We start from the raw sequence: 24,162 nt of genomic DNA on the forward strand, positions 1-24,162 counted from the left end.
ACATAAGCTTTCCCTGAGTTGCTATCAGGGTCTTAAGAGTTTACAAAGAAGCTTTAGGAGGTTATGGATCAGCTTGGTTAAGCCAGGTTGCCACAAGTGGGCATTTCTCTGCTATGTAGTATTTTTATGGGGAAAATATGCTTAAGTACTTAGATTCTCAGGAAATAAGTTTTCAGATTTTTTGAAGTTTAAAGCTTTTGGAAACCATTGCTGAGAAACCTCTTGTTTAGTCATCTGTATAACTAACTGTCTTCAAGCAAAAGTTGATGGTGCAAGATACAAAATGAATTCATGTAAAGACCGTGCAGTTTGTTCTGGCTAGCCACTGCAAATCAGAGTCTGCCCTTGACAGGATGGGTGCTTCCCCTTTTTATGTTTAGATGCAGGAGCCTCCGACTTGTGTAATGATCTTGCTCTGTGTGGTTTGGACTTTGAGATGAACGCCGATGGTGTTAGGGTAGCAGGAACCACTTACTGGTTTGTATTTAAGACTGAATATGTGTTAATTGCCTTTAAAATGATATTTACTGATTTTATGGAGTAACTGGCAGTTGTGACTGACTGAAGTAAAAACCATAGTTTTATTGATGGTGTTTTTATGGCTGTGGCAAGATAATAGCCTTGACAATAAATGTTTGGTGAATTATTTGAAGGTTTGGATGGTTTTGAGGAAGGGTCATTAATCTACAATCATTTGCAAGATGCCTGTGACATGTGTCATGCTGTTTACTGTCCTTGGAGGGAATGGAAGGAAGCAAACACCCCACCAGACCGGGAGGGGAGGGCGGGTCAAGTGTTCCTACAGTTCTGAAGACCACAGTTCATTCCTAGAGTGTGTGTGATGGAAGGTGATTAGGATGCCTTTGAAGGATGGGAGCATTTGGTAAATAATAATGGCAGAGAGCCTGAGAGGAGCCTGGAGTGGCAGTGGAGGGAGCTGGGAATACATAGTCCTTAGAGGGGATGTCTCATGTGTTTTAGTCGGTCTGTGTTACCAGGCAAAGAGCATTTCACCTGTTGTTTGGTACTCCCTGTGACAGAGGAATGAGTGTAAGTCAGTGTGGTTGATCCTTGTCTTTTTTTTTTTTTTTTAACTTGATAGGATAACAAAGTAAGGCCTTATGTTGGATAACACTTTGACAGCTCTTCGTTGATTTGTTAATTTACATGATTCAGGGCACTACTTTGGCCTATGCTAATCTTTTAACACCAGCTAAATATGAATCTGGCTTAGATGGGATTACTGTTGGGCTTTGAATTAAGGCATTATCTGTAAATGTGTGCCTCCTAAAGGGGGTTGTAAACTCGATCTTCCCAGGGGAGTGGCTCCACTCCAAATGCTTTCAGAAGTCAGAAGGCTGCGCCATCTCGTTTTATTCTCACATTTTGCAGACTCATCACATAGAGAAAGTTCCTCTTCCCACGGAAAGGGAGCATGTTGACGTGATTTCTCATTTAGAAGTGCAGCAAATCTCATTTGGGGCACAAAATAGTCCAGAGTCAAGCCTTAATTAGAGTTCTGCTCAATTTATCATGGTTGCTTTGGATGTCCAGGAGGACATGCTGTTGGGTCTTGCCTCAATGGGTTTGTTTTGGAGGATCCTTTATTAGCTCTTTGCTGCTCACATATGTAGGTCTTCCAACAGAACCAAGATGGCACACCTAGTCCTTTAAAGAAATTCGATAATACCTCAAGATGCATTTAAAAAAAAAAGTCTACATGAAAATGATGGTCCTGTAAATATCTCCTAAAGTTCCTTCTGTCTTTTTGCATTTAGGCTGTCCATCTGGCCCAGGCGAGCTTCCAGATCGAAGCCTTTGGCTCCAAGTTCATTCTCGACCTCATACTGAACAAGTAAGTAACCAGCAAATCCTCTCAGGATGCAGGGGCAGTAAAGCTTCATTTCTAAGATTCATCAAAACAGTGTCTGGGCTGAAGCAACTGGCATAGTGATTATGTGTCAAATAATGCTTGAGGAAGAGTGGGAGTTCTGAATAGTAACTGTGTCTTTATTTCCTTTTCCTGAAGGAAGACATTTAACTTGTTACATGCCCCAAATGGAGAACTTACATATTGGTATTTTAATAACTTTCATTGAGTTATTGATAATTTGGTACTTTCGTACATATATCAAGAACATTCTGATTACTATAACCTCACCTTTTATAGTCCCTTCCCACCTCAAATACCCACCCATTTCCCCTTTAAGTTTCCTCTCCACATTCATATCTATTTTCTTTTTCTGAGACCCACTGAGTTTAACCAGAATTGTCCGTGTGTCTGTGGGGTTTGAAACTATCCACTGGAATCTGGTGGGCTTATCAGTTGGTACATAACCAAAGACAATTACCACCTGTCCCCCAGAATCCATCAATAGCCAGGAAGGAGTAGGAAGTAGTTCAGGAAGGAGGAGTAGGGCCCTGTGAGTCCCTCCCTGATTCATGATTGACTGTTGATGGGCCCAGTCTTGTTATATTATGATTTTAAATAGAATAAATATTTGAATTAATGCTAGTTAATTAAATGCTAACGGTAGTAATCATTATATAAGAAGCATAATAAACTACTGCCTGAAGCATAATTAGACTTCAGTCTAGAAATTTCTTCCATTTTACTTTTTATAATGCAACACACGACTTCTGTAGGAAGAAGACAGTAAACAATGACTCAGAAGAATCTATTTTGAGAAGGTTCTTTGCTTCAGGATTCACACTAATGTAGATTCTTTGAAACTTTGTACTGATGAAAATTTATCCCATTGTCTCTGTGTCTGTGTTTATATTGCTATTTAAATGCCTTTTCCCAAGTCGGAGCAGTGTGCACAGGTGTTCTTGTGCAAAACGTGAGCAAGAGCTCTTGCCTTATCCAGGACTGAAGAGTTCACCTCGAACTGGTACCGAGCCTTTGGTGAAGGTGGCTTCCCGTATGGTATGACTCTCTTCAGTTATAGAAATGCAAGACAGGATTTTCAGGTCTCATCAGTAGTTTAAACAGGACTACATTTTATAAGAATCTATTACTTAATGCTACCAGACACTGTAATGCAGGTGACCGCAGCCAACATCGGAGGAATTGCAGAAGGCTATTGAATTTCTTGTATGCCAGATTCTGTCAGCTCTGCAGAAAAAAAAGATGCCGAGTAAGCTTGGATGCTCCTTACTCAAGTGTTATTGCAGCTTTAGGTCAGAATGAGTCAGCAGAACTCAGAATTCCTGCGTTAAAGATATTGCAGGTTTTCTCCTTTGGTTGAGTTCCAGTTCACCATGCTCTGTCAGCAGTGTGCCTGCATAAAAGATTGTCTTGCCAAGTCTTAGGCTATGTTGGATACCAGGATGTGGCTAATTTTAGTTTGTCTCAGCCCTCTACTTAGTTGATGCTGCCTGAGGTGGTGGTTGCAGTAGGCGATGTGGTGTGCTTTGGAGGGCAGCTGTGCTTACCACCACACCACCAGTCCGGCTCCAACTGCCGATGTATTCTGAACATTAAAATATTCTGCCCCTCCTCCTTCTCCTCCTCCTCCTGCTCCTCCTCCTGCTCCTCCTCTTCCTGCCCCTCCTCTTCCTGCCCCTCCTCTTCCTGCCCCTCCTCTTCCTCCTGCCCCTTCTCCTGCTCCTCCTCTTCCTCTTCCTGCCCCTCCTCTTCCTCCTGCCCCTTCTCCTGCTCCTCCTCTTCCTCTTCCTGCCCCTCCTCTTCCTTCTCCTGCCCCTCCTTCTGCTCCTCCTCCTCCTCCTCCTGCTCCTCCTACTGTCTTAACCTTTGCATCTGATACTCAGCTCTGCACACAGACAAGCTGACCAAAGAGAAATGATTTGTCAGAACGCTATCATTCTAATTTGATCTAGTCGGCTGATCTCTCTCCTCTTCCTTCAGCTCCACATGAGTAAACACCAGACTTCGGAAGGAGTGAAATGAAGTGGCTCTGAGCTCCTGAAGGTCCCTTGCCTGTTCTCAGGTGCATTACTCTTTACAGAACTTAGTCTCTCTCAGTACAGGACACCCGGAACTCTTCAGCTCTTTGAAACTCAAAGACTAATTTGTAAGCAAAGTTCCCTCTCTTCCACTCTCCAATCATTGAATAAGCCCTTACTGTCCTCAGCTTCATAGCCTAAGTACTGAATTGTCCATGACATGAGCGTCTGGACCTGGGTTCCAGACCCCAGCAAGCTGAGCTGTCCTTGGCTCAGATCTCCTGAATTATCTCCCTCTGTCTCACCCCTGTAGCTCATGAAAAAGCCAACACTCCCTTCACACACAACATTGCATGGCCCTGCCTTCTCAGCATGCACTATTACAGATCTGGTCAATCGGGCCTAGGTGCTGCTACCCAGGCCCCTTTCCCTCTATACCCTTTCACCTGCTGTAAAAGAAATGATGGGCGACCTGTCATGCTGTCTGTGCGTCTGTAGCCTTCACTTCCCCAAAGGAATTTTACCAAACACATTTAGCAATCAGGGGTTAGGGGGACACATGCCGTATGATAAATACACACTCACTAAAGGACTGAAATTTTCCCAATTTTCCTGCTTCCTGAGAATCAGAACAACCTGATTGCAAGTACTGACTGTGAGCTAATCACCAACTTTGTAGAATGCCCACATTCTCAGACACCTATACGAAGGGACCCTGCTTAGCTTGCGGGTCTTAACTCTCTTCAGGAGGAGGAGCAGGAAGAGGAAGAGGAGGAGCAAAAGAAGGAGGGACAGGAGGAGGAGAGGAGGAAGAGGAGCAGGAGGAGGAGCAGGAGGAGGAGAGGAGGAGGAGGAGAAGGAAAAATAACCAAACAAAACAACCAACCAACCAACCAACCAACTAAGCAACAGCAATAACAAATTAACAACTGTCACACAGTATGAAGAGAAAGATGCCGAGCCTTTTCATCACTTTCAATCACCCCAGAGGCATATGTAAAGAATCAGCAGCCTTAAAGTTCCTTGAAGAGTAACCCAGGAAACCATTACAATCATAGCCCACATAACAGAGACGTTACCCATGGCAGATCTAGTGGAGATTAATAATGTGTCACCCAACTGTCTGACGTTCAAAATTAGTGTCTCCATGCTGACTAAAAGCAAGTGAAGCTTGAATGTTTATTTTTTTTTTCCTTGATAAGAAACTCATGGACAATCTGGTATTTGTGCTCAAGTGCTTAGGAGCCATTCTCAAGGCTGTAAACAGTCAGGGACCGTAAACAGAAGTCTAGTTCTCAGGGAGTGCTAAGAAGTATGGGGATGGGTATAGTTCCAAGACATCTTCAGTTGGTAAAAATCATTAGAACTGGTTTGATGGGGGATGACAAAGCAGAAAAAAAAAGCCCATACAAGTGTCATGATTAGACAGTTTTTGTCTAGAGGGTAGTTGGATAAAACCGCAGTGGAGAAATGGGAGCTGTCGGGAGTCACCTTGCAAGTCACTTCCGTGTAAACCTCAATGACAAATGTGTCTTTAAAGGAAGGGAGAGAGGTAGAATAAAGAGAGCCGAGAAGGGGTAGGGGGTAGGGAGAGGAACCCAGTGAAGGAGACAAGTGACTGGGGAATGAGGAGGAGAACGACATTGTTGACAGTTTCAAAACCGAAGGATGTGATTCACATCATTATGTGCCTGGTAAGTGAAGAAGCAGTAAGCATCCTTTGGATTTTCCAGTTGATTTGTCACTGGAGGTTGGAAGAGAGCAGTTTTAGTGAAGCTTGGCTTGTTGTGGGGAGGTAGTTACAGAGCTAGAGGTGAATGAGAGAACCTAACTTGAAGACAGCCCCTGGAGGACTGGGTGGGAGAAGAGTCGAAGAAGGTGCCAGTGTTTCTGTGATGATGGACTGAGAGATGGAGCTGATGAGTGGGGGTTAATGACAGAGAAGAGATAGTCCACGGAGCAGATACTTAGGTACTATTCTCCATTGCATTGAAAGCATACTGTGATGCACGTGGCATGCTCTCTACTGCCCCATAGCAACTCACAAGTCGCTGATTTAGAAAATAACAGGACTTACAGGTCATTGCAGTTTTGGATGCTTATATTTCCAAGCCACACAACTGGCTCCAAGTCCCCCAGCATGCTTTTTTGTTTATTTAAAGGCACATACCTGTAATCTCAGCACTTGGGTAGCAGAGGCAGGAGGATCACCTTCATGTTCAAAACCAGTCTTGTAAGCTTTAGGCTAGCTAGGGCTCCATAGAAAGACCCTGTGACAAATTATGAAATGAATGCTTGCACACTGCTGACTTACACACAGGACAGAGAAAGAACAATTCTCTCTGCGTACCAATGCTCGAACATTCTAGGTTGTTAACTTGGTGGGGACATTATTCCGGTGAGTGCTTGGGGGAGAGCCCTGCTCAGACGAAAACCGTAGGACTCAATGGTTGGTGGCTGTAACCTAAAACTGGGGAGCTGCAGGAGAACCTGGAGAGCAAGAAGGTTGCTTTATTAGTAAACACATGTACTGAGAGAAGCCACTCGGGTTGGATTAGGTGGGCAATGCTGAAAGCTGTAGATCAACAGGCATGGGAGAGGAAAGACTGTGTGAGGTTCAGAGTGGCGCACAAGCCCCATGGCAGCACTCTGCTGTGCACAGAGCACACTTTGACCGTCAGCCATGTGCCTCGTTTCCTGGGGTGCTGTGTGGGTTCCCAATGAGAAGATGTTCAGGGGAATGGTACATGGTGACAATGGCTTCAGGGGTCTCAGGGTCTCTGCATGGATGGGGATGGCTCCAGTAAAGAGTTAAGTCAGTAAAAAGGACAGGATTTTTTTAAAAAAGTGTTACTATGCTGTATCCAGGAAGGTGGTTCTGGATTTGCATGAGATCTGCGGTTGAATTTTCGGGGACTCAGGGGTGTTCAAGATGAGTATCTAGAAATCGCAGATTTACAGAAACATATGCACACAGCAGTTTGCTCATTAAAAGCAGTTCATGCTGTTCTCTTGAAAGGAGAAAACAAGCATGCTAAAATAGTTTCAGTTAGGTTAAATAAAGAACCCGACTTTCATGCTGACTGACACGGTTAATTCATTCTCCAGTTAGTCAACACACTGAGCTTCTAGTTTGTATAAGATGCTGTGCTGAGCAACATGGGGAATTCAAAGTCAGAGATTTTCTCCCTCCCCAAGAGCTCACAGTTAAAAGAAAAAAAAAAAAATCCAAGAGGGAGAAATGAAATTAATATGTACACAGATGATATTGAAACGTGATGGATCAGGGAAGGACACACCAACTGATTATCCAATACCAAATGGTCAGCCCAGAAAGCACACATACAAGTAACATTATACAGATTGAGCAGGTTGTATTTATATATTTAGGAACACACACATACACACCCCAACAACAACAACAGTTAAAAGAAAAGAGGCCATAACTTTGAAAGAGAACAAAGGAGTGGGTATACGGGAGGTTTGGAGGAAGAAAAGGGAAATGATGTAATTATATTATAATCTCAAAACAATATATAAAACAATCTCAATTAAAAACAAAACCATGGTCAGGCAGTGGTGGTGCACTCCTGTAATCCCAGCACTTGGGAGGCAGAGGCAAATGGATCTCTGTGAGTTCGAGGCCAGCCTGGTCTACAGAGCTAGTCCAGGACAGCTACAGAGAAACCCTGTCTCGAAAAACCAAAAAAAAAAAAAAAAAAGAGAACTCATGGATAAGGGCAGAGTGAGGCTGGGAAGAGCAGACTCTGCTAAAGTGAGGAAGCTTGCATTCTCTGCCAATGGAAGGTCTTGCTGTGGAGGAATTCTGGGGCTCTGCACTCTCAGATCCCGCCAGGCAGTTACCTAATGGAGAGGCGAAGGAGTTAGATTTTGTTCACCAACTGCCCAGACAGTTGCTGGCTGTGGGCTGCTTCTGCAGGGAGATACTCTAAGCCACATTCCTCCCAGGTAGGGTAAACAGGCTTAGGCCATTTCTCAGGTGTTTCTTCAGCTGCTGTGGATTGTGTGGTGAGAATGTTCAAGACTTTGGGCAGGGCACATTAGGCTCCTCCCAAAACTTTTCAGATTTTCAAAGGATGCCTTCCATGCACGAACTCCTGGGGTTTGAGGCAGGAGTACTAAGTAAGGCTGGTGAGCCCCTCCCTCCAAGAGATGTGAACCCACGAAACAGCTGACCAAGGCCACTTACCTTCGGGGGTCTTTCTTCATTCTAAAGAGGGGTCTCAGCTTTGTTCTGATTAACGTAGTTTTCAGCTCTGCAGATTTTGAGGCTAGCACTTCATTGTGGTTTAGAAGGAGCACATGAAGAAGAAACAGGTCTCCTACTTCATTTTGATTTTGTGAGTGAAAAGGACCAGATCCGAGTGTAGACTAGGGATGGTAGCAGGCAGACAGACGGGTACCCAGCCCCAGGCTGTAGTGTTGTCCAGGTCTTGACTTCTGGACTTCCTAACTCCTGTTCTAAGATGGCTGCTTTGTGTCAGCGGCCTGGCCTTTCTCTTCTCTCAGCATGTTGGTTTCACTGTTGACTTCCTCTCACACATTTGAGAGAGCTCAGGACGTTTGGAATCTAGACTTGTCACCTCAGCCCTGCTGCTGAGGTCACCAGGGGACACGCTCTCGGGGCTTTAGTCTGAAGAAGTTAGAGTAGCTGATGTTCATAGTGTCCGGTATCCGTTTCAGGATTCTGTGTCTTTAGATGTTGCCACTTAGGGCAAATGCCTTCTTTCTTAAGTTCAAGGGGTCTGCAGAAGGAGACTTCTGTGTTTTACCAACAATGGTTAGACTGTCACCTACGCCCTTTTCCCATACTGTGTTTAAACTCCTTTAATAACCCTTATAAGAGATATATTTGTCTCCTCTGCTCCTGGGCATTTTGAGACCTGGCGAGACTCAGTTGCAGTTTGGAATTCCAGCCTGGCTGTCTGATAGAACCTCTGTTATGACTACTTAGTGGTTACATCACCGAGCTATCAGTATCCTAGTGGGCTGGGCATGGTTCTCATGATTTCATATGCCCATGTTGACCGAGGAGAAAAGAACAAAACAATCCTAATCTGATTTTAAGAATATAAAGAGCATGCACAAGACTCTAGTTGCTTTTTTTTTTTTTTTTTTTAGTTTTTCGAGACAGGGTTTCTCTGTGTAGTTTTGGTGCCTGTCCTGGATCCTACTCTGTAGACCAGGCTAGCCTCGAACTCACAGAGATCCACCTGGCTCTGTCTCCTGAGTGCCACCGCCACCCAGCTCTAGCTGCTTTTAAAATAACTCTATGCATTGAGCATGGCCACCTGTCACCAACCGACTTCTCTGCCTCATCTATAAATGAAAGTGCAAAATCTTTGTGAACTCCTGTGCCTCTCCATGTAGCTGAGCCTGGAGTAAGGTCTTTTAAATGGTAATTAGTTAAAACGCAGTCTTCTGGGGAGCCCAAAATTCAGTGTGACTGGTTTCCTTATAAGAACAAGAAATTTGAGAGGTCGTGAATGTACATAGAGAAACCACATGAAGATCATGAGGCAGTGACATCTGTAAGTCAAGGAGAGACCCCACCCCAAATTTAACCAGCCCTGGTGATGTCTTGTTCTTGGGTTGTTCCCTAGACTGAAGAGATCATTTTTTTTTTTTTTTTTTGTTGTTGTTCACTTGAATAAAGCACCATCTTGGTACTTTGCTTATGGTTCCTCAACCCACAGACTCACCATGCTGATCCACTTCAGCTAGAGATGGAGCGTTTGAGGTGTTGTGAGCAAGGGAATCTGTTTGTCTCTTCCAGATGATTATCCAACTGGCATTCCCAAGTGCCGCTTTGAGACTGTGGTCTCTTCTGCATTTAGACATTTTAGGAAGACTGGAACTATTTTGGCAAATTCAGAAAAAGAGGTTTCTGTAATCATGAGGAATCTTAAGAAGCAGTTTCCAAGGGTATACATTCTGATCGTATGGTGTCACATGTAATACGAGATAGATGGATTACATGTACACTGCCTGGAATAGCTGTGGAGAGCTTCCTCCTGTCGGGGAAGAGGTCATCGCTAAGGGGTTTTAACCTCTTCAGACATTCTCCTCTGTTTGGTTCTGAGCACTTTGATTCTAGGAGTCCAGATAGCTCTGATTTTTGCCATGTTTTCTCTGACCAGATAAGAAGTTAGCAGGTCTCACCCTGGACATTTCCGTCTGGAGAGCTAAGCCCATGTTGGATGCTTTAGGCATTATGTGCTTCTGATGAGTCATTTTTGTTTGGTGGATCAGGTCCAGACACTGTGGAAAAATTTAAAATAAGGAAATATTAGCAGGTTCTAGTTCTAGTTATTTACAGTGTTTATCCCGAACACTTAAAAAGGGTCTGAGAACAGTTTTCACAATTAAATACAATGATAACAGCACCATGAGCATAAAATCACAAGCCTTGTGACACACGCCTTTAATCCCTGCACTCAGGAGATGCTGTGGCAGGCAGATTCTGTGAGTTTGGGGCCAGCCTGGTCTATACAGAGAGATCCAGGCAAACCAGAGTTACATGATGAGAGAACCTGTCTCAAAAAACAAAAACAAAAACAAAAACAAAAAACAAAAAAAATCAAACCAAACCAACCAACCAACAACAACAACAAAAACAAAACAAAAACCCACAATCCAAACACAGGTATTTCTCTCCCACCCTCCCTGCCTCTGATCCTGAGGCTTGAACCAGGGCTTTGTGCCTATAAGTCATGTGCAGTGCGCCTCCCATCTGTGTAGTGATTCTTGATTTCCACAGACGGACAAGATGGACAGATGGAACTAGTTAATGCTTGCCTTCTGCTTATCATAAGAAGTCCTCAGTCCCATTTCTTGCTGTCTGTTGACAACAGTAGTCATGAGTGAATCATCAAGGCCAGGAAAACCAGGATGGCCAAAGGAGCTAGCTTTAGGGTTTTTAGATTCCAAGAGGTGATAAGATTGTGATGGCCCTGAACAGAGAATCTAGAAGTGACAGCAGAGAGAAATCATGACAGCTAAGAATTGATATCAGAATCAAAAGAATCTAATTGTTAGTGGCATCTCTGTTATTCAATACAGGATATAAAATACAAACCTAGGGAGCCAGGGAATATAGTATAGTTCTAAATTGCTAGATAAAAGGAGGCCCCATATAGGCAACTAACCTGATGGGAAATATAGCCAAATAAAGTAGAACTTTATCCATTCTTCAGAGTGTTTACTGGTTTCATACCTAAAAATTCTAGCAGAAGTTGGTCATGACAAAACAGTGAAAAGCACACAGGGGTCCACATGATTAGTCATTGGGGATGAGTTAATTGCAGTAGTTACTGAAGCTTGATCTTAATTTTCTGACAATTGATTGAGAAAGGCAATATCCTGGGTTGTATAATTTTCACTACCTGATAAGAGTTCAGCTGTCTGTCTGCAGATAGAAATGTTTTCCTGCCAAGGAGGAACTTAGCCCTTTGGCCTAGTACAGTAAGACATTTATCAGCATTCTGGTGAATATGGATAACTATCATTTTGCAAAGGAACAGCAATAACACTTCAATGGGCTTCTCTTTCTGACCTTCTATATGAACCAAGTACCTGAGGTTCTTTCTAACCTCAGTGAAATGACCGATACATTTCCACTGATGGAAGGAAGCCTTTCATAAACCATCCCAAGTACTTTATTTCATGATGTTTACTGCATGTCTGCTAAGTGCCAGACAGCAATAAGATTGCAAGGGAGGGAGAGACCTTTTGCCCACGAAGCTTACATGATGGTGGAGGAGAAAGATAAGTCCACAGGTACTTAATGAAAGTCCTCCGGAGTACTGTAGTAAATAATACAGGGTGCTTTTACTCACATCAGAAGGATAGGAGTTAGATTAAGGGTAGGAGTGGGTATGGACCTAGATGTTCACGGAAGTCGATGTTTCAAATTGCACTTGAAGCTTGTTTTCAAGAGTTGTCCAGGTAAAGATTTGAAAGTGGAGACCTGGAACCTTGGAGTAAGAGAAAAATGAAGGTCAAGGAGATAAGCAAGCTTCCACAGAGACTGCGAAGCTGGGAGCAGAACCCAGGACTTGCCATCATCAAAGCCCCCAAGGGTTGAGATGTTACCTAAGTTCACATATGAAGCTAGTGCAAAATAGCCCAGAACAATAGAAATTTATTCCTGTGGTTCTGGGGGTGGGAAGGCCAAGACCAAGGTGCAGGATTTGAAACTGGTAAAGGGCGTCTGCTTCAGGATGTTGCTGGGCCCACTCAGGGCAAAGGACAAGGAGTGTCCTCACACCTGGGAGGAGATGGAGGTTGAGGCAGCTCTCAGAAGCCTGTCTTGTCATGCGAGCAGAGCCCCCACGGCCTTGTCATAGCTCCAGAGCCCAACTCTTCCTGTTATTACTTGAAGGTTCCAGTTTGAGGTTTGGAAGGACACGTGCCAGATGTGTTTGACGAGCCCTACAGATGTGAACCTTACAGAAATGAAACCCTATAGAACTTGCCTTTTCACACCACTTTGTTTTTTTTTTTTTTTAATTCCCATTCCATGCATAAATCTAGCCCCAAACAGAGATTAATTAAACTTTCCCCCTGATTCTGGATGGATTTATATAAAGTCACAGCTTGATAATCAGAAAAAATGACTCATTAAGAACCTTGGTGGTTGTTCTGTTGCCAATAAAGATTGCATTAGTTTTTAGGGCCATTTCTTCTGGTGATTCACAGACCATATTCACTGCGGAAAGTGGTTTCTCTGCTCTTTTCAAATTAATTATAAATTAGAAGCCCCAATATTAGAATCCTAACTACGGCTTGTTATGATTTGTTCATTAAAATGCACTTTTCAGAAATGTCACTTCTAATTCATCTTCCCTTGTGACGTTCATGTACTTCAATGTTCAGACTGTTTTAAAAGAAAACAACTCACAGAGGCTTAATTTTTTTTTTCAGCAAAACTCTTTCAAGTTTAATTTAAATAATTAAAATCCTATTTTTCCTTTTTATAGGAATACCTTTCAAATTAGAGGCTAAAAATTCCTAACATACCATGCAGTATACATTTTCTTCCTCATGTGTCTTTTGACCAAGCTAGTCCATACATGCAATAAATCAAAGTATCCTAAGTGACTAGAAGATTCTTCTGTTTTGTTTGTTTGAGACAAGATTTTTCTGTGTTGCCTTAGCTGTTCTTGGCTGCCCTGGAACTTGCTCTGTAGCCCAGGCTGGCCTTGAACTCACAGAGATCCACCTGCCTCTGCCTCCCGAGTGCTGGGATCAAAGGTGTGTGTCGTCATCGTCGTCACCACCACCACCACCACCACCACCACCACCACCACCACCACCACCCTGCTTGTGACTAGAAGCTTCTTACACCACAAGGACAAACTAGATCTCTTACAAATCCCTGAGAATTCTGATTTTTAACTCTCCTTCCAGTTTTATTGAGATGTAATTAACAAAGCTATACTTTTTAAATACATATAGTGTGTTGTTTTGATAGCTGCATATATTATGAGGGAATCACTATACTCAAGCTGACAGAGGTAATAATTGTTCCATCACTGGAATAATTATCTTTTCCTGTTCCCTTTCCTTTCTCCTCTTTCTTCCCCCTCCTCCCCTCTCCTCGTCTTTTCCCCTTGCACTTTTTTTAATGTAGTGAAAATGTGCAAAAATCTACCGTCTTCGCAAACTCAAGTACATAGCACAACATTATCATGCTGTTGCATATGACTTACTCAGCCACCGTACTTTGTTATATTCCTAGACATTCTTCATCTTGGTTAACTGACCTCCCTCCCTCCCTCCCTCCCTCTCTCCCTCCCTCCTTCTCTCCCTCCCTCCATCCCTGCCTCCTTCCTTACTTCCCTCCCTCCCTTCTTACTTCCCTCCCTCCCTTTATTCCTTCCTTCCTTCATCTTGGCTAACTGATCTTCCTTCCTTCCTTCCTTCCTTCCTTCCTTCCTTCCTTCCTTCTTCCTTCCTTCCTTCCTTCCTTCTTCCCCCTCCCTCACTTTCTTCTTTCCTTCCCTCCATCCTTTTTTCCTTCCATCCATTCATCCTTCCTTCCTTCTTTTCTTCTCACCAAAGAGGAATTTTGTAGAGATTTAACAGTATGGGGGCTCCTGCCTATTGATACTGTTTTTCCACCTTGCTGACCCAACTTGCTTTTAAGAGCATGCTCCATTCTTTATTCAGACAGTGGTGCAGGGGGTCCTCCTTTGTGTTTCTTACCCACCTCCCTTCCGCCCACTTTGTCTATACAGTGTTTGACTATACAGCAAGAATGAGGCTAACTTCTAAGCCCCCCACCCCCACCCCAGGATTGGATCAGGGAAAGGAGGGGCTTGTTATTGAGGTTTTTGGGTGAGTAACTAACTCCAGGATGACTAAGTCGTGCAGTACTTTTGGATGTGAAGCAGGAAAATAACTCTTTCTGAACACCCATGCATTTCCCTGAATGAGTCACCAACCTTCAGTGTTTACTAGCTGTTCAAACGATGGAGCGTTCATCTATTTTGCATCTTTTCTTCTAACTAATGTCTCTCACTGACGCCTCTTCAGCAGTGTTTTATGGGCTGCAGGAAGAAGTTCTGATATTTTAGTGGGAATTAGAAACATACTCATGCCTCGTTAGCTCTGTTCCTACGACGTCATTAATGTAGTCTTTAATGTGACATTTAGAGACAACAGCATTTTCAGGAGTAAACAGTCTCTCCACCCCTTCATCTAGCTTAGTGCTCCAGGATTCCATGAGTGCTTTTGAATTAGTTAACTGTGGAAAAAAGAGCAAGCCATGTTAGATAATGCTTTTCATAAAGGCAGTTTGAGGCAAGAGTTGCAGATCTTTGGATTCAAGGCAGGAACCTGTTTTGTACGCAGCACCATGATCAAAATCCTCATATAACACATCCCCTGTTTTGGATGTGTATCCCTCCTCTACTTGCTCAAGGAGAAGATGGTGCATCTGTACAGTGGAAGAAAACATGGCCTAGCTTGTCTCTTGAGACTTGGATTTTATTCACAGGGGATTCCTACCTGGTGTTTCTCTAAGTTTTCTTTTTTAGTGGCCTTGTTTCTGAGTGGAAGAAGGCTGTCAGAGGAGCTGTTAGTCCTTGTTGAAGTTGGCCAAGTGTGTGTGCGACTTTGAATCCTCTGTTTTGAAGGTGGAGGGGTTTATAAAGACTCCCGGGCTGAGAAAAAGAGCCTTCATTAAGATGTACTAGTGGAAATAATAGTGCACTCATCTGTGCGCTTCTTGTCTTTAAGGATAACTTGTATTCTTCAATAGATTTCTTTTTATTATGACAAGCTGGGATTGAACGCTTAACGGCCTCAACAGGTTGGCCCCCCATGTGAGGTAGCCCCTTCCTGTCCCCGTCGAGAAGTCTGCTAGTGAATAAGGACACCCTGGGCCAGACAGGACTGATTCTTAGACCAGGCCAATTGCAGCAGGCCGTGTTTCATATATACCTATCTCCATCCCTTGTTACTGGCTTTTTGTACTTAAAAGCCACTCACTCTTGGACACTGAATGCTGGTCTACTTTAGACACTTACCAGTTCCTTTTGAAAAAAATGGTCCCTGAGATTGCTATTGTCCCCAAGAAAATAGCCAAAATTTCGTTCATATATGTTCAGCCAGAGTACAAAAGAGTCCAGGGCCTTTTCCAAGAAGAAAAGAAAGTTTCAGAAAGAAATTTTCTAATACACGAGAAGTCCACAGTTCGAGCATGTAAGTACCTATTTATAGTCACTTCACCGCTGTGCCCAGTACAGTCGCGCAGCAGGGCACTTTTGTAGTGTACGGAAGGGCATTTTAAAGTCCTTAAGAACTTTCTGCAGGGTGAAGAAAGCCATCTCAAGTTGAATCCTGCCGGCGTTGCCATCTCAGTGTTTTACAGATAAGATGAACTGAGCGCGCTCTGTAATAAAGGACCATTCAGAGATGTGTACTGCTAGACAGCTGGATGTGGGTACAGGGAGTCACACAAATGTGAAAGAAGGTATATTAACATTCTGCTTAGTGTTAAGGCATGGTAACTGAAATACTTCTTTATTTTCTCCTTCAGACAGAATGTTAGGCTTGGTGCTAAAAATTAATCCGTACCTGATCTGATTGTATTGGGAAGAGGAAAACAAAAACCAAAAACGGTCAACATGTAGTGACTTTATCTTTAGAAATGACAGCTCTGCATAGAAGCCATTAGTGTGAAATACCGTACATTTTTATATTTATTATTTACTAATTGTCCTTTACACATCTAACATGCAGCTGATTCAAAACAAGTCACCCCTTGATGACTTTGGAACTTCACATGTAGAGCTGCGAGACTTAACGGATAACTATAGTTACTTTCTTCTGTGTGAACCGTCAGCCAACAGAAATGGCTGTCTAGTTAGGTGCTTACAAGAATTTTCTGGGCTGGCAAGATGGCTCAGCATGTAAAGGTACATGCCATGCAAGCCTGGTGACCTGGTGTTGATCTCTAGAACCCACATAAAGGTAGGAAGAGACAACCATCTCCATAAAGCCATCTTGTGACCTCTGTACGCATGCCATGACAAGCACTCACCCGCCACCCCCCACTAAATAGACCTGTTTTCTTCTTGTTCTGTAATTTTAACATACCGTTGACTGAATTTTAGTATATGATTCCAATATTGGTGGTAAAAGTCAGTGTTGTTGTTTTTTTTGTTTTGTTTTTTCATTGACTTGGATGAACAAGGAAATCTAACACTTAAAAGAAGCATGTTTTGGAGATAACAGCTTACGCTACTCTGGATTTCCAGTGAAGATCAGGTTCAGAAGCCTGGAGTCATTGTTTTCATCCAAAACAGACAATGTTTTTGGTTGGAGCAAGGCCCCAGTAGTTTCTTTTTTTAGTGTTTTTTTTCTTATCTATTTCCTTCTTTTTCCTACTATATTTCCTAATGTGTTTGACACAATCTTTTATTTGTGCACGTTCTTCTAAAATGTAAATTGCAGTGTCCTAGACCTTTCCCGTAAAGGATGTTCTCTATGGAGCGCTACTCAACATGGTATTTAAAGACCCATGTCTGTAACTGTGTTTATCTCTCCATTATATCGAACTGTGGCAGTGGATCTGATGGAGAGCATCCAATACCCATTTGTTCTCCCAGGGAGAGAAATCTTGGGTCCCTTTGGCTCTTTGCATCCATAAGCCACATCCTAATGTGTTTGTATGAGTCAGTGTAAGTATAGCCTGTGGGCCTGTGGGAACCCCTCTCGTGTGTGCTTAGACCTGCTATAGTATGGTGGGTTTATCCTCCAGACAGTCTCCTCTCGTCCACAAGAGCACAAGGCTCCATAGAGCGTTCAAATCCTGACTCCAGTTGAGAACTCTATTGACTATTTTTAGCGGATAGTACTTTCAGGAAGAGAAGATCAAGCCTTATGAGAAACATCACCTTTAGTATAAATTAGTTCTCAAGGGACTGTGTTAATTTGTTCAGGTCACGGTGATCCTTATGGGAATGGAGTTTTACTCTTTCCACGCACAGTGTTGTTCAATGTTACTGTAATGTTAGCTTGAGTATTTAGTGTAAAGGACTGGATTCATACACTTGTATGCCCTGGTTGGTATCAGATTCTGCGTTATTCTTCCACAGGCTGGGTCTAGGGTTTATTGGTATAAAGGTGTTTAGCCAGTCACTTTTTTTGTTTAGTTTTGTTATTCATAGAAACACTTAATTGAATATATTGTCATAGTCTATTTTTAAAAATCTTAGTAAAATGATCACAGTTTCACTTATACAATTGTATAGGCTGTGACTATGTAAGTTTTGACCTATATTCTTTCTGTCACCTAAAACTTATAAAGAACCGTTTTTTTTAGGCATTTGTATTGTGAAGCCTCCTTTGCACAGGATTGCTGTGGAATGAATTGCTCTACATTAAGCAGGGTTTCCAAATAACAGTATTTAGCCCTTAATCTGTTGAACTTTGAATTTTTTAAAAGATTTATTTATTTTGTTATTTCAGGTGTGTGAGTGTTTTGTCTGCCGGCTTGTCTTTATGCCACACGTGTGCCCAAGGAGGTCAGAAAGCGGTGTCACATTCCTTGGGATTGGAGTTACAGGTGGTTATAAGCTGCCATGTGGTGCTGGGAATTGAACCTGGGTCCTCTGTAAGAGCAGCGAGTGCTTTTAACCATGGAGACAACCTTCCAGCCCCTAAGTATTAAAAAGAAAGACTCCTATAAAATCTGTTAATTAGTTTCTGTGTCTTGGCTGCACTGGAAACTAGAGGGGAAGTAGCTGTGACTTGCCCTCTCTGACTGCAGAGTTACTGAATTGCCTGTTTCGTTTTGTTTTTGTTTTTCGAGACAGGGTTTCTCTGTGTAGCTTTGCGCCTTTCCTGGAACTCACTCGGTTAGCCCAGACTGGCCTTGAACTCACAGAGATCCGCCTGCCTCTGCCTCCCGAGTGCTGGGATTAAAAGCGTGCGCCACCAACGCCCTGAATTGCCTGTTTTATCAGCCATGTCATGAGTTTATGGCTGTTTCTGTTGCCAGCTCTCACTCATGTCCTCAGTCAGTTTGCCATTTCAGCCTGGCTTTTAATAATTTGTCCCCACCTTGATGTGTTAGTTCTAGAGTAAGAACTAACAAATTGTTAACGTTTTATGTAAGTCAAGAGTTAGTAATGTTAACTCAAGACTTGATGTCTCTTTGGTTCAAATATTAAGAGATCTCTCTACCTTTAGAGGCTGGAGAGATGGTTAGCCGTTAAGAGCTCTCCCAGATGACCATGGTTCAGTTCCCAGCACCTAACATGGTGGTTCACAACTGGCTATAACTTCAGTTCCAAGGGGCATGACACTCTCTGGGAACACCAGGTACACGTGTGGTTCCCCCCCCCCCCCCCCCCACATATGGGCAAAACACTCACACGCATAAAATAAAAGGAAATAGATCTTTATAAAAAGGGAGATGCTCCACCATTAACAGGATCTTCAAAGCTTGATCCTTCACGCCTTGTGTTGTGGATGCTGGTCATGTTCCAGGATGCTTCAGAGTACCCAGGAATCTAAGGCTGCAGACACAAAGGGGTTTCCTTTGGCTTCAGAAACGTAGCTATTGATTTGACAAGCCATTTGTAGCATCATGGAACTCGTACTGATGCTATCACTTATAGATAGCTCTGGCTTAAATGGTGAAGTGACTCAGCAAAGGCTCATGTACGGAAGGCTTGGTTCCCAGGCCACCATGGCATTGTGGGAAGCGAGACAATCACAAGGTACCAATTTATGGAACAGTGTGGGGGGAAAGGGCTGGTTGGAGGAAGTTGTCTTTGAAGAATACCCCTCCTCTCCTCTCCCCTCCTCCTTCCTTTTTCCTTCCCCCTCCTTTCCTCTCCCCTCCTCTCTCCTCCCCCGTCCCTTCCTCTCCCTTATTCACTCCTATGTACTTCTCTTTTTCCTCACCTCTGCTTTTTGCCTCTCTCCTTTCTCTCTCTTCTCTGCTTCATTTCGTTTCCCCTCTCTGCCCCTCCCCCCTCCCCCCCCTTCACCTCATCCCACCCCTCCCCATCCTGGCTGCCTCAAGGTGGACACCTTTACTTCTCCGCATCCTTCTGCCGCTCGGTTCTGCTTTACCAGGGACCCAGAGCCGTTGAGGCAGCCAACTGTGGACTACAATCTCTCTAACCTTGAGTCAGAATGTTGATCTTTCTCCCTTCAAGCTGTTGATCTTGGGTATTTCATCACAGTGGCAGAAATGCTACCTAACACACAGATGGAGACTCTGAAACTTAGTAATGGACACCCGAAGATCTGTGGAGGCCTGCAGTTGAGGACTCCGGAATTCCAGCCTACAGCTTCTTTGACCCTTCTCTTGTTATATGGAGAGTATTGCTAGCATGACCCTTCTGTATATTCGTTACAAATTATGCACATGGAATTAATAAGCTGTGTAGTATGTGTCTAAATAGGTCAGAATATTTAGATAGTAGAGATTAAGTAGAAAGAAGACTAGGTGTATAGGAACTCTGACGAGGAATCTGAGACTGAGAATTTAGCCAGAGCTCAGTCCTATAAGGTCTCCTTTCATGACTGGTGGAGGCAGGTGGCTTGCAGGACAAGGAGGGACTGTCAGGAGTTGGGGAGATGCCTCCGTGAGTAAAGTGCCTGTCAAACAAGTCTGAGGGCCCGAGTTCAGTACCCAGGTTCAAAGCTGTCCTTTAGTACACATCTGTGACCTTAATGCTTCCGGGCGGAGAAGGATGGAGACAGACGGGTGGATAGCCAGAGTCTCTGGCCAGCCAGAGCTGGGATGCTGAGTTGAGGGAGAGACCCTGTCTCAAAAGATAAGGTAGAAAGCAATAGAAGAAAACTGATCCTAATCTCTGACCACATACACTCACCCAAACACACATATATACAAATATGAACACATATGCACACAATACACACCCATACACAGAGAAGAAAGAAGGGTTATCAAAACTACCTCTTAATGAATGCACACTAGAGTTTGCAACAATAAAACCCCAATCTGTTTTATACCTCTTGAATTACCGGCAGAAGGATGTAAGTCTCAATTCAGGTAGACTGAGCTGGTGGGAGTTGGAATTCAGATAAAAAAAAAAAAAAATAACAGCAATGCTGATACTCACTGAGCATGTCCAGGACTCTCTGCAGGGTCCAAGTGCCTTGTATGTAAGTCTTTGGTCCTCACAGTGTCCAAAGATCTAGTTACTATTATTATTAGGCCTGTTTACAAACTGTGGGTCAGAGGCATGGAGGCACTGAGGTCTCACATTGAAGTTTCTTTATCTCATAGCTATGCGATTTGATGAAGCCTCGGAGCTTCAGTTCTCTCTCGGCTTTCTGAAGAGGTGGCTCCCTCTAGCTTGGAGGACACAGGATAGTTGGATGTCTGTGGGGGTGGACTCGGGCATTGATTGACTCCTGGGAAGGTCCAGCTTTCCTTTCGTTTTCCTTAACAAAATGCTTCTTACAGTTAAGAAGAGTCCTATTTAGAGTGGAAAGTGGTAGCTCATCTGTGTGAGCCCAGCAATCGGGAGGCAGAGGCAGGGATTCACATTCCAGGTTTGCCTAGGCTACACAGGAAGACCCTGCCTCCTCCCGTCTCAAATGAAAGAAGAGTTAAGGTTTAGAGTTCTCATACATACAAGATAGAGTCAGCTCTTTGCTCTTAAATTTCCATATGCCTTTCATATTGAGCTTTGTGGGATTTTTTACCAACAATATAGACAAACCACTTCTCTTATCACTACCATCTCTCTTAAGAGGCAAGCTTCTTCAACAGAGTGATCCTTTGTCACATGTGAGAAAGTTTTGCAGAGTATTTCATTAACCTTCGAGATAGGTTGGGGAGCCAAGTGTGAAGAACGCGCCAACAGTTGCGTATGAAATGAACGTGTGATGGCTGGCCTCTTGTCTCAAACATTGCCGAGTAGCTTGGGTTCTTCTAGTTCAAGAGCACTTCAGTTTAGGAGTCCTCTCCAGGGTTACTCCACCTACCCACAAGACAAGCTCCCATGTACCCCATTACTCTCCTTCTCTGACCTTTACTGTTGGAGGCATTTCCTTAGTAATAGATTGAAGTTTGCATTTGCATGTGAAAGCCGGCACGTGACCTTCAGTTAGGGTGTCCGTTGATGGGTTGCAAATGTGGTCCTATTATGTGCATGGGACTCACTCTGTGGAGGATAAAGCCTCCTGTGCTCTGTTACCAATTGGAGAACTTTCTTAAGTTCCTTGGTGTTCACTAAAGAACCTTCTTCTTTTTGTTTGTTTGTTTGTTTGTTTTTCAAGACAGGGTTTCTCTGTAGCTTTGGAGCCTGTCCTGGAACTCACTTTGTAGACCAGGCTGGCCTCGAACTCACAGAGATCCACCTGCCTCTGCCTCCCGAGTGCTGGGATTACAGGCATGCGCCAACCACCGCCCGGCGAACCTTATTCTTAAACAGATGTCAAGTTAGTGTGTTGCTCAGTTTTACATAAGTAGAGTGAGAAAAAAAAAAATCTTGCTTTCTAGTTAATCATTTCTTTTATTTTGACATTGAACAGCAGGCGTTTGTCAAAATCCATGGTTGTATAAACCTAGGAGAAGTATATAAATGAAAAAAAGGAGTGTAAAGGTTGAGATCACTTTAAAAAATGTAGAAAGGTGATCAGGGGATCTGACAGACATTGCGGGACCGATTGTACCTTATCTTGCAATAGAAGGAGGCTCACATCTATTTTCAGTTCTCTTGTCTTTCAACATTCACACTCCAAGAAATAAATGAAAGGGTATTTTCCCAACGAGTATTTAAAGTTTTGCCTGTGGCATTTTGCACAACAGGATGAAGTCTGAGCCTCGCTGGAGGATTTATGGCATCGAGATTGGCTTCTCCTGTGGCCTTATTCAAGAGTGCACTATTAAAGAAAATTTCTGTTTGATGGTCCAGGGCTCAGTGTTTCGGGGCATAATTTTATGTTTGTGTTTGGTCTCATGGATATAAAAGTTGCAAACATGCTTCATAAACCCATGCTTTACATTTTGCAGGGGTGTTCTGGTTTTCTTATAGACTATATTTTTATCCTTGTCACAATGAACTGGGAGAAGATGGTGAGTCTAGAGTGGAGTGGTAATTGCACAGCCATGCTGGCCTCCCTTCATTTCTTGATCTGTTCTTGATCAGAGCTAAGGGTATTATGGGTTGGTGAAGGAGAGATAAATATCCCCCGCCTCCATTTTGTTTTCATTTTCATCCTACCAATAGGCTTTTCTTAGTAGCCCTCTGTCTTTTGGATATCATTTAGTAAGTTGAAAGCTAGCATCCACTGAACACCTACCGAGTCCTAGATGCTGAAGTAGGCATTTTTATTTGAGTAATAAAGACTTTGTTTTATTTCTCGGCAAAAGCAAGGCTTGAAACGAAAGTGCCTCTGTAGCTCCATGGATAAATCCCCTCTCTGAAGTTGTTGATTTCCATTCAGAAGCAAGGTTTCCTTAAAGTGGCAGCTTGGCATAGTGGAGCAATGGCCGTCCCGAGTTCCTGGCTCCTCTTTCATATTGGAGTCATGGACATGATAATTGAATCTTCATACAAAGCACAGCTAATGGTGGACACCTAGTTACCTGTTGTTCATGGTCAGCAGTCCATATTAAAGCATATTATATTGTTTCTGCAGAAATAATACTGCTACTCATAAAATTACAGAGAGAATTCAAATAATCCAGAAAAAAAGCAAAAACCAACTCATGATATTTCTTTTCATAAGTAACCATTATATCTGTTTACTTTGTTCAGAACAGTACCAAGACCAATGGAAATCTTAGTAAATAATTTACAAAAGTGCTATTATTCTATAGTAATTAAATGTAATTGATTGTATTGAAAAAATTGAATGTCATGACTCCTTAAAACAAAAATAATAGAAATTAAAAGAATCATTGAAGGATGTCTGTTTCTTCATAACCAAAAGCAATTAAATTCCATTAAAGTTGTGATAATCATTGTTATGAATCAATTAAAAAAAACTAGACATAGATTTTTATAATCAACTACATTATATATTTGAAGGAAAAATCAATATACTAATACTTCTTTTACTTAATCCCTATTTGTGAGTTATAATGCTCTTTTTACATTATCTAACTTTGCAAGATTTGCCTTTCATCATGAGCCAAAATTTCCACTGGAAACATTGATTTTTAAGATAGTTTCTAAGGATCACTGTGAGTCCTTCACTGTATTTTCTACATCCTTCCTTGGCTGTTGGCACCCTGCTTGACTGGAATTAACTGACAAGTAGACTATTCAAGGTCGAGTTTTGAGTGCTGTCCCATGAATTCATTTCTAATAAAATGCTTATCTGCTGTCTTTGTAATTGAGGAATAATCTGGGAGTGATAGGAAACACTTAAGCCCTTCTTTCTCTGGGGTATTTCAAGAATGACTGTTTGTGGACTTGAGAATTCCAATGAACAAGCCTTAGACAATTGGAGTTCCCTCTTCAGAGAATGTGTCTTTTATAAACTTTTTCATATACATATTTGGTCATATCTTTATCCTCCTCCCCGAGTCCATCCAGACCCACCCTCTATACCCACCTCTTTTCACACTATTTCTCTCTCTTAAAAAGAAAACTAAAATCAAACACAATACAAAAGTATAAAAGAGTGCATTGCATGTGTGTGTGCACACACACACACACTGACAAGAGAAAACAAACAAACATGGAGTCTGTTTGTGTTGGTCAGATATTTCTGAACATGCAG

The 24,162-nt window shown here is 42.8% G+C and overlaps 1 protein-coding gene across 3 annotated transcripts in view; it reads left to right on the forward strand.

The window, feature by feature from the left end:
- Adam23 (ADAM metallopeptidase domain 23) overlaps window positions 1–24,162 on the forward strand; it is a 154,645-nt gene that overhangs the window by 32,756 nt on the left and 97,727 nt on the right. For all 3 annotated transcript variants that reach the window (XM_036173337.1, XM_036173335.1, XM_036173336.1), the window contains exon 3: window positions 1,779–1,855. In XM_036173337.1, the coding sequence (XP_036029230.1) occupies window positions 1,779–1,855 (77 nt within the window). The remainder of the gene's footprint in view (window positions 1–1,778; window positions 1,856–24,162) is intronic.

Source organism: Onychomys torridus, chromosome 23 (genome assembly GCF_903995425.1).
Source record: "Onychomys torridus chromosome 23, mOncTor1.1, whole genome shotgun sequence".
In the NCBI taxonomy this organism is placed as follows: Eukaryota; Metazoa; Chordata; class Mammalia; order Rodentia; family Cricetidae; genus Onychomys; species Onychomys torridus.